Source organism: Macrosteles quadrilineatus, unplaced genomic scaffold, assembly GCF_028750875.1.
Source record: "Macrosteles quadrilineatus isolate MER2022 unplaced genomic scaffold, UCM_ALF_1.0 Scaffold_13__1_contigs__length_4303367, whole genome shotgun sequence".
Classification (NCBI taxonomy): Eukaryota; Metazoa; Arthropoda; class Insecta; order Hemiptera; family Cicadellidae; genus Macrosteles; species Macrosteles quadrilineatus.
In genome coordinates, this window is record NW_026542606.1 from 2,852,610 (window position 1) to 2,864,626 (window position 12,017).

At 35.2% G+C, this 12,017-nt stretch overlaps 1 protein-coding gene across 1 annotated transcript in view; it reads left to right on the plus strand.

The window, feature by feature from the left end:
- LOC129004970 (uncharacterized) overlaps positions 1–12,017 on the plus strand; it is a 123,245-nt gene that overhangs the window by 38,328 nt on the left and 72,900 nt on the right. The window contains exons 6-7 of the mRNA XM_054433700.1: positions 3,953–4,106; positions 8,223–8,258. Coding sequence (XP_054289675.1) covers positions 3,953–4,106; positions 8,223–8,258 — 190 coding nt within the window. The remainder of the gene's footprint in view (positions 1–3,952; positions 4,107–8,222; positions 8,259–12,017) is intronic.

Sequence of the window (12,017 nt, forward strand, 5' to 3'; positions counted from 1 at the left end):
GGGCTCTACCCCTGCGCGTGCGCTAGACACGGCTGAAACACTTTTTGATGAAGCTATAAGGCATGGTTCTCAGCCAACAGATTTAAGCTGAACGAGGAGAAGACCCAAAAAATCGTATGCACCCTAACTCGATATCCCCAAATCGAAACCAAAGTCCATCTGCTAGGTTTCACCATCGACCCTAAACTGACGTGGGCAGATCATATCGAAGTTGTTTGTAGAAGGCTGTCAATAGTCGTGTGCCTGTTACGCAAGCTTACCAAGCTAGTAACTCCACAATATTTAAAGGTGGTCTACCATGCTCTTTTCCATAGCGTGCTGAGCTATGGCCTACTGCTCTGGGGGCATGCGCCTAATTGTAATGATGTTCTCTTGCAGCAGAAGAAGGCTGTCAGGACTATAACTTTCAGCAAAAGACTGGACCACTGCCAGCCTCTTTTTGTTGAAACAAATATCTTAACGGTCTTTAGCCACTTCATTCTACTATGTGCAACACATGTTAAAAGCAACATCCATAAGTTTCCAACCAGAGATACCGTTCATAAACACCAGACAAGACGACACCATGAAATTGACATTCCCTTCTGTAGACTTGCTAAGACGAAGAATGCCTTCCCGACCATAGCAATTAGGATCTACAACAGCTTGCCCCAAAAAACCTTGATATAAAGAAATTTAGCACTGCCCTTAGGTCCTGGCTAGTAACCAAACCTTTTTATAGCCTTGACGAATACTTTGAAACAGTGAATAAATAGGGTTGATCCACCGCCATAATTAAAAGTGATTGTATGTATATATTGTAAATAGAAATTATCAATTATTATTTTTATTTTTATTTTATTATGACACAACCTATCCGGCAAAGCTGGTCTTGGTGAAGAGGAAGGTAATCAGGTAATCAGGTAATCATGGAACTACTCACACGTCCTAAAAAGATATATAATACTACAGTACTCTGAATTACTGGGGTAGAAATTTTTCCCTAGACAATATGAAATTGTTCGAATCACTATTGGAAAAAGAAAATTAGTTTACTCTTTTTAATTCAAGTATAGAAAGTAAATATGACACATTCCACAATATCTTACAATATTACTTTAATTTATTTTTTCCAAAAGTCAGAAAAAAATTACAAGCACCAAAAGAGAACAAATTTGATTACAAAGAACCTAAAAAAGAACAAAAATGATCTCATTGAATTAAACAACCTAGTCCTCGCCACCCTAACTTGAGGCAGCCCAAGGCCGCACTAGATATATGTCGTGCGGCCTTGGGCTGCCTCAAGTTAGGGTGGCGAGGACTATAGTTCATGAATCCGGGTCGGAGGTTCTTAAAACTCAATTAACGAAAAAAAATGCAACAATATAAATTAAATGTCATGAGTGCAAAACGTAATTATTAGTGATAAAATTAAAAACTCTAAAAATATATAATTAAAACTTTGTGGAACATTATTACTATTATTAGTATTATTATTAGTAGGGACGCCATTCAGGATTCTTGTCATTCGCCTATTGGATCTGATGATGATTGGAGTGTCCAATCAAAATCGATCACTACTTAACATCTTTTGTGTATATTTACCGTCTTGTGAGTAACAGTATAAGCGTGAATATATGTTTTAAGTGTTATAAGATGTTTCTTTTATTTACTTTCCAGAAATTATTAATAAGGAGACGAGAAAAACTCCAGCCAACTTATAATAAAATCATGTTTTAAAACTAGGTAATTGTGAAGTCTCAAACCCATTACATGTTGCTAATAGTGTTTTAATAACTTTTTTGTCAGTATAATTGAAAATATGTTAGATGGTAGATCAGATCAAGCTGTTGGTATGAAGAAAGTAATAAACAGATCCCAACTTTCATGTGTCCGCTAATTGACGAAAGTGATATAAATAAAATAATCGACACTCTTAAAAATAAATGGTCCAGTGGCTTTGACGAAGTTCCAATAAAGATTATTAAATATGCCAAGGAGTCCCTGTTAAAACCCTTAAAGCATATGATAAATTCTTCCTTTATTTCAGGCATTTTTCCAAAACAACTTAAAATCTCTAAGGTCATACTGGTGTACAAAAAGGGGTATTCAAAATTATAGACCAATTTATATTCCTCCATCAATATCAAAATTTTTTAAAAAGAAATGCAATTAAATCTCATAAGACACCTAGCACTATATGATCTTTTTAATCACGAACAACATGGCTTTCGAGAAAATAAATCCACCCACTGCTTTAATAAGTTTTGTTGAATCAATCATAGTCATTAGATAAGCAAGAGAAAGTTACCACAATTTTTACGGATTTATCAAAAGCCTTTGACAGTATTTCCCACTCAAAAATGATTGACAAACTTATTAGCCTAGGAATCACAAATTCATATTTAAAATGGTTTGAATCAGAGAACAATATATAGAAGTATCAAGAACTGGCAATATTCAAGTCAACATCAGAAAAAGTTAAATATGGAGTACCCCAAAGGGTCAATACTTGGACCATTATTATTTATCTGCTACATAAGTGATATGCCGAATTGCCTAAATAAATTAAACTCTATCAAAAATCACCTCTTTTTGTACGCCGATGATTCAAACTTTATAATGTCTGGTATAGAATTAGAAATTCACTCCTTTGTGGAGTTAGCAAAAATTAAAGATTTCTTTAATAGGTACTCACGATTTAATTTTGAACACTCATAAGACTAACTGCATATCATTTTGCACTAAACAAAGACAAATTAAAGAGGAAATAAATATTTTCATAGATAATGAGGAAATTATGCAAGTTGAAAATACTAAATTTCTTGGCCTTATCATTGATAGAAATCTAATTTGGGATCTGCACGTGGATAATGTCTTAAAGTGGATAAATAAATATTTGATACGGAGGGCAATTTATTCATTTGATGACTTTTTAATACTTTAGATCAGATAATAGATCTTAAAATTCAGAAAACAGCAACGTGGAGAAGTGTGATCAATAATGCCCTACCAATCATGTTGATTGTAGCCTACATTCATGTAAGACGTTATCTTAAAATTTATTTTGTTTTCTAGCTTAGTTTGTTAATTAATGATGCAATATATATGACAAAAAATATAGTTTACCACACAGGCAAAAAGTGTCTTTTTACCCTCGCTCATTTTCCAAGTAAAACCTGACCTCGGGTCAAAAAGAGTCACTTTAGGCCCTAGTGATCAAATACAAATATACTGTAAGCCTATCGGTGATTACCTACTTACAATATTTATTTTGCACTATATTCTGGCCATGAGTGTGACAGACTGATAAGAACAAAATAACAATGGTGAACATAACATTCAAAGTCTTCCAATGGAAAGTTGGGTTGTAGATCCAACACAAAGAACTGGCAGTTTAACTACATGTATTTCCATAAAAAATACACAAAACAAAAAATCTATGTAGAAAATTATAAAATGATAATTTTTGGATTAAAACACAGTTAAGCACGGTTCTTTTGGATGAAAGATACGTCTTTAAATGTATACAGATCATTATTTTCTGATTCTGTGTCAAAACCATAGACAAAAATAATGAAATATAGACCGACAGCATCAGTGCTGTGGTTAACATATGTTCTGGCGTCCACCGCTAGGAGTGCTGTGTAGTTACGGCTCACACCGCTGCAGCGTCTACGGTGAGAAGCCGACGACAGCAGCGAATCAAACACCAAGGATGCTCTAGGGGCACATCGCGGAACCTTCCTTTGACAGTCTATATTTATTCTATTTGTCTATGGTCAAACGAGATTTTGAATCATTTAAAAAATCTGTTATGTGTTTCATTCTATACTTTTATTGGCAAGTCTAATGACATATATCTTGTACATATATATCTTAATAGATATATGTATTCTAATATAAGATGGGTTTAGTTCAAAGATCTCTTTCTTCTTTGCTGCATAATTTTCCTGGTATATTTTGGTTGCAGTTTTATGACTGGAATGGACAAAGGATCGAGGTAAGCAGTGGAGCTTTATTTCGTCCACCAGCCATCATCACGTCAGGACCTTCGCTGCTGGTCCGCTTCTACGCAAATGGAGGATCTTCAATTGGCTACAAAGCTTCATATTCATTCATTTCTGGTAATAAAATTAATCATAAAACTGCAATGGTAAAAGAACGGGTCTTACACTGTAATTTATAATTAATTATAAGTATGATTCAAAGATACAGGAGTCGTCTAAATTATTTAAAGAAACAGTGCAATGAAAAATAGTATTTGCAATGCTGCAATCAACTAACTCACACATCTTGATGATGCTGTGTAGAGATTGTAGCTGACTAGGGCATCTGTCCCGAACGAGGATCCAAAAGTCAAGTATCGGAGTGATAACACCAACAACCACAGCAGTGACCATGAATGACCAGCATCAACCAAGTGCTGTGGCAGGATGCTAATTAACAATACTAAGTTTTGTGTGCATGAAACTAAAGCATCTGTCAACCCTGCTACTTTCTTTATTTTTCATCGTAGGCCTACTGTAGCAAAAACTGCCTTTTTAAATACATGCACTGGGGAACAACACACAGCACAGTAGCTCTTTTCCTCCCTAGGGAGTAAAAGTCAGCTGTTTTAAACTCACTTGTAAACTTTGATTGTAAGCAATTAAATTGCATGTAAAGAGGTAATGTATCACAGTTTAATCGGTTATCTTATTGTTGCATTCTTGTTAATAGTTGAACATATTGATAGAATAATGTACACCAACACAATCATAATAGTCAAATTAATTGAATCACTTACCAAACAGCTGCTTGTTTGCATTAACAAAATTTCAAACAAGTTGGAAGTCGGTTTGATAGTCATCTAATGTTATCCTTGTTTTTAATTTTGTTTGCTTAAAAATGTGCAATATGACAAAAAATATGGTTAATCACACGGCCAAAATGTGTCTTTTTAACCCTTGCTCATTTTAGCGAATATCTATATAGGGAATTAGCTATTATCTTAGGGGTCACAATAAGACCTAGAGCCGGGACGGATATACTTTTTAATTTTGATATCCCTAGAGGCCAAAAACACTATTCGTTCAAATTTATATATATACAGGGTGGCTGAAAAGTAACTTACACCCCCCCCCCCTTAACTTTTCAACCATTTGAGATATTTGAAAATCGGTTTGCGGCAACCTTCTTAGATATGAGGGGCTATAATAATGGTAACTAATTTAGAAAATTTTGCCCTTATACATAAACAATATTTTTATGTATTTTATGGTCTCTTAATATTTTAATATTATATTATTGTTTGAAATAATCTAAAATCAACAAACGGTCCAGGGGACAACACCTAGAGCGTTGGCGTAATTATCCTAGCAATCACTTAGCAAAAAACTGCTCTCAGAACCTAGCACCCTCCTCACTTGCTAGCTGCTAAAGCTGGGGAGAGGGCAGGTCAAGCAAGTACTTGCTCTTATCACTGGACACGGCCATTTCAGGAAAAATCTCTACACTCCAGGAATTGTCAATGACAATCAGGAGTGTCGACTTTGCAACCAGTCTGATGAGACTGCAAAACACGTATTATTCTGGACTGTCAAGGACTTGGGGCTAGGAGAAGGGCTCTGTTTGGTCTAACACAGCCAGGTGATGAACCAGACGCTAACATTGGGCAAAAGCTCCTGCACCTAGTCAAGGACACGGACACAGGCATAGGCTTACCCAGTTATTGTGGCAAGTGGGATGCACAACAAGCTTCGGTTGACGTACTTGAACCACGAGTCCACCCCTTTCACAATACATACATACATACATCTAAAATGGATAGATATCTTGCAAAGCGGACAGAGACTTTTGCATTGTTGCGGCAGACTTTAGCCGCATGCCTCAGCATGCACTGCAACTAACCTCCAGCGGTCACGTATCACTAAAGCTACCATATCTTAGTTAATATTCGTCCAATCTTAAAAAATAAGTTGTCAATTGATTTTTAATTAAATTGCCTATAAAAGTTACTCTTGTACAATTTTTGTAAAATTAACCGTTTTTTAATTATTTAAGGAACTAAACTATAAATGGCCGCCATTTTGTTTTATGAATTTGAAAAATCATCATAATCTTTTTGTAGCTTTGTCTGGTTCTCATATTAATGTTTGTGTTTTCAATTTCTTATGCTTAACCATTTTTTAGAAAAAAAAATAATAAACAAAAAACAAAATTATGGCTGTTTGAGTAACTAAGGACTTCCTGGCAGTTTAAATATGACATTTGGATATGTTTCTTACCCAGGAATAATACCCTAAAAATATCTGACACAAATTCTGGAAACACCCTGTATATGCTATATAGATCCTATTCTATAATACGAGTAATGTCTGTTTGTCTGTCTGTCTGTAACATATATCTCGAAATCCAGCGGAAGGATTTTGAATAAATTTTAGAATTAGGGACTTGTGGCTCTAAAAACGTGATTGGGGACACCATCTACCTCAGGAAAATTCGTTGCTACACAACTCGTTTGAAATTGTTAAAATTTAACATTAGCCTTATGGGTTGCCAAGTAACTATGTTGGTTGAATAAAATAACAAGGAAATACCCCTGCCGCAGCAAACCTGCAGACTAAGTGAATTTCCATTTGCCTGACTTGATTTTCAATTACAGTAAATCTATTCAAATAATATTAGGTTTAACAAGTACCTAGGTTTGCTGCCTAGAGGGAGGGTAATAAAGTGTGTTTTTTTTCAAAAAATATTAATAGCTTAGTATAAAATAAATATATTTGCCAGGTTTGGTCCAAATATATCCATAAACAAGCAAACTACAACAGTTCACTTATCTTACTAATATTATAAATCTGAAATTTTGTGAGTTTGTGTGTTTGTGTGTTGCTCAATCACGCATAAACTACTGGAAGGATTGGGCTGAAATTTGGCATGATGATGGCTCACATTCTCTATTAACATTTAGGCACATTCTTATCTCAAAAATCCTTTTGTGCTCCGCCCTAGTGGCTCTGATAGTTTCCCATGTTAACCTTATGAGTACTTATATTTAAATGGAATTAAAGAATCTTAACAGCTGGTTCAACTAAACAATTTGATTCTGTGATGTTTAATAGCATTAAAAAGTGAATAGGGAGCACAAACAGGGGGTTAACAGCACTATTATTTTTTTATTTATGAAAACAGCTAATTTGCAACCAAAAGGTGAGTGAGCATTTCGAACAAACTTCAACCTGGAGGCGAGTTAGCGTAGCAAACAAGCTAAACCTGAAGGCAAGTGAGCGCAGCGAACGAGCTCCAACCTAATGGCGAGTAAGCGTAGCAAACGAACTTCAACCAGGACATGATTGAGCGATGCGAACGAGCTCATCTTGAAAATATTTTTGATTAAGTTTTCGAACACTGGACAACCTCTAGTTTTATGTAATAGATTTTATTAAAAATCCAATCAGGTAAATGGAAATTTGCTTAGTCTGCAGGTTTGCTGTGGTGGGGGTATTGTACCTCAGCTTTGCCATGTTTGTGAAACTTGAGCTCGGGTCGAAAATAGTCATTTTACTCCCAAGTGATGAGATAAACTAACTATAAGGTTGAAGAGTGCATTGAACTAGAAAAGCCTTTGTAGGTTTTGGACCCATAGTAACTTTATGATAAAGTCACAATAAATACCATTATAATGTATTTACTATTTTAAAGGAAAGCCAATTGCCTATATAGCAAGGGATTTGTTTGAAAAGGAAATCAGCTAGTTTACCTGAGAAAATTGGAGTCCAGGGGCTAATAGATACACAATACAAGGACACGAAACCCAACACTGATATTTCATCCTGATGTAGGACTTCTTCAGAGACTAGCTGTTCTTTAATCATTTTCTCTTCCATATACTCTCCTCGCAGGGGCGGCTCCAGAGTTTTGGTAGATATTTCAAAATTATAAATAAACAAAGAAATTTAATTATATGTAGATACACGGAAAGCATTAAACCTTATTATTTTGCATTTAAATTTTAAAATGTTCCCCTTTTTGCTCCACAAAGCCCATAAAACTCCTTCTTGACCCTAGTCTGGCCTATCCAAAAAATATTCCTGGAGACGCCTCTGTGAAAGATTCCTACATCAGGACGAAATATCAGTGTTATGTTTTGGCTTCTCCATCAATGATGAAATCTATTAATTTAGTTCATCCAATTTGTTCAAACTGCAATATATTTACTGTTGACTATAGTTAATGGTATCATTTCTGATTATCTGTTACAGGAAACTATGACGAAAAGGCTGTAGAACCCATAACAGGTATGATATAACAAAATTTTCTTTACAGTTAATTAAGATTTTTGATTAAAGCCATAAAACTCAAAAAAACACATTTATAAACATAAAAAGATGCTTTAATGGGAGGTTTTGGGCGCTACCAAAAGAAGAGATTTTTCCAACTTTTCCATTGAACTTAGCCAATGACACACTGTCATCCAGTAGCTGCAAATAATTTGCATCTGTGTGTTATTTTTATGAGGTCCCGGATCAACAGTTGATGACATTATTATATTCAAGTGGAACTTTATACAATAGCAGTGACATCTAAAAAAAAAAATTGTGTCCTCTAAATGAATATTTTTTTAAATAAGCAATTCAATACTCGAAAAAGGTACCTGGGGCCCTATTTTTGAAATGGTTGACAGTTGAGTCTATCGTCAACACTCAACTCAACCAACAACAGGATTTGGTATTTTTGAAACCCAACAGTTGGGAAGCGAGTTGGGAATCACTAGTTGAGTGACTCGTTTTGGAAATGTAGGGCATACGACCGCACGAAATTCAGATGACGTCATTTTGAACCAATCACAATGCAGAGTTCTTGCAATCTTCGATTTAACCTCTTCCTCTTCTTACTCTAAAATCTGGCAGCTAATCTCAATCTACCATATTTCGAGATACTGAGGTAAACTGTCAACTCCGTTCTTGAGAGATTGAGGTTATGTCTTGCTTAATCTTAGTGATTGCAAAAGTACCTTAACTTATAAACTATATATATAAACTTAAGTATTAATAATAAAATTTACTATGGATGTTTGTTTTAGGGTGTAGCTAATCATAAGTTTAGGTATATCCTAAATACATTATTATTTGCTTTCTTCGTCTCTATTTCGGAACACATCACCTTATTTTAGTTTCCTTCATCGGTTTATTTTATGTTATTTTTAATTGTGTTATTATTTAGGTTAAAGCGGCTATTTGCCATTGGACTGAAAGCATATCGTAACTTAAATTAATTTGATCCCTTTATTAGGTGAATGGTATTGAAACAAATTATGATATTGTTTCTCTCTACCACAATCTTTAATACCTTAAATCATAGGTCTAATAACAATAATTATCTTATAATAAGTTCAATTAGTATGCCTAGTCTATTTCAAACATACCAACAAGGATAAAACCCTTGATTAAATAGTCTAGTATTGACACAGTAAATAAAATTAAAATGCAATTATTCTACAGAAAACAATCGCATAAAGTATTGGGTGCTAATACATTGACATTATTGACAACAAATACATAACCTCTAAATCGCAAGTAATAAATTAAAGCAACAACAATATGGCGTTGACTCAAAAAGAGCAATTTTTTACCGAAAGAGGAAGAAGAAAGTGCAGTCAACCGTCCTCTCAACAGCTCAGTAGGTGGTGAGTAGTTTTGGTTGGATAAGTCGACCGTCAATCGTTTCAAAAATACGAAACGATTGGAAATAGAACAACTCAACACTCAACTCAACAGTCAACCATTTCAAAAATAGGGCCCCAGGTGAAGAAGGGATTTATTTAGGTGTAGATTCAGTTAACACTAACAATAGTCCTCAGACATAGCAGTTCTAAAGCCTTGAAGGAAGTGGTTTCCCACAATACCATAAGATGAGTCTTGAACTTTGCACCACTGACATGCTAAAGAGACGATTGGACACATTAAAAGGCATAGTCAATGAAACTCAAATGAAAGTTACTGGACTGTATGAAAATACAGGGTTATTAAAAAAGAATGGTGCAAAAATAAACAGTTGGTACGCCTGTTTACATGATTTCAAACAGCTGATTGTTACACCAATGGAAAGGGCCTGTTTATAAGTTTGTTTTGGCAAGGTTTTGATTTGCCTCATTTGCTCAGTTGAGTACCACAAAGCCTGCCAACAAATGGCTACTACAAAACCAGAAAAGGCCCTTTGTGTTTTAGGGTTTGCTCCAGGGGTGCCCCCCCCTCCACAAAGCTCACGTTGGAGAATCCCCCCTCCCCCAAATTCGTTGTTTAACCCATGCCAATTAACCAATGCCAATTAACGTTGTTTAACCCATCGTCTCTTGACTCTTGACTCTTGCCAGGAGATCTGGTGCTTAAACTATAGTTAAAATGCAGGGGGTGTCCCCGACACTTCTTTAAATTACTCGGAAATATTTATGGGAATTTAAACTTTTGAATCAAACCTTTAACCCAATTTAAATGGACAATGTTTCTATAAAAAGTGCCAATTATTAGGAAAAACTCATTATAGGTTGGATTTTATCAATTCACAATTGCATTCAATTATCAAATGTACACTATATACCATTGGACTTTCGTGCACTTTTTGATTAAGTCAACTCTCAATAAAATTTACGGAATTGGGAATCCTTTAATTTTGTATAAAACATGTTATTCTATAATAAAAGGGGTAAGGAGGGTGGTGGATTTTTCAGACGTGGTAAGTATAGGATGCAACTAACTGCTTGAGTAACTTATTGAGTCGAACTCTAGTAGAACTCTAGTATTTTACATGAGTTGGATTTTCATAAAATAGCTGGACAGTTTGCTTCCAGTAAACCAATTTATATTTTGATGGAACCATAGTTAATTATTGTAAACATCTCATACAGCTTACATTTTTGATAATGCACCAACAGTTATTTTCATAGGTGTAAAAGACAGATCAACATGAGCAGTTGACAGAACCCCCAAAATTATCAATTATCAATTATTTAAGATGGGGACGCCACTATGTGTGTATTTTAACCCAAATATGAGTGAAGGATTGAGTGTAGGATGAGTGGCGCGATCTTGTAGTCTTGTTAGTGACTAAGGCCAACATGTTCCTTAGACACAGCTGTTAATTAATAGCCCATACAGCTAATGGCAACTAAGGGACCTACAGTTTATTGTGGAATCCGAACCACATTTTTTCCTCTTAATTAACGAATTGGTCTAATTATTATTAGGATAGTACTGCGGATAGTCGTAGTACTCATTAGTGTGGGCGTTAATCCACACCAGGGAGCATTGCATCCACAGTGCATCCCTATAAATATCCACAATTCGTGACCCCCTAGTAGCTGGATTACAGGACGACGCCACCCGTCCCAGTCATAAAATCATAAAATCCCCTAAAAAAATCTGCTGATGTTGCAAGTTGCGACATTAAACCCCCTTGTAGGCACCCCTGGTTTGCTTGTACTAATGTTATTGTTATTGTTCAGTCTAACTGAATTTAGGAAGAAGGCTCCACCTAGGAACTATGCAAAGTTTGTTGGGTGAGGTAATTCAAGACAACTGGATGTTTGTGTGCCGGTAAGAGTTCGTGCCTAGGGTGCGATCACATTACAGGAGTGAACAAATAGTTCAGACAACAAGGAAACAAAAAGTTGAGCACAGCGTGATCATAGACACGCATTGCGCATCAGACACCTTGGACTCAGACTCTGCCAGAAGCTGTGGAGAGAATTAACGCTATTAAGATTGAGTGCAGACCAAAAACAAAAACCTTGACAGTCAAATTTGGTTGATCATTCAATGATTAAAATATTTCCCATACCGTACGTCATCGTAGTTATTATTAGTATGTTATATGATATCTCTTCCTTTGGAAGAACCTTTAAATAGTATTAAAATCGTATTGGTGGGTCTTTTGTAGTTAAACACTTCTGTGATTTCATTAGTGTAATATGATATTATTTGAAAAGAAAATATTTTTTGGGAAGACATATTCTAACTTCAAAGGGAGGTAATCCGTTACAGATTAAGTTTGATTTTTCC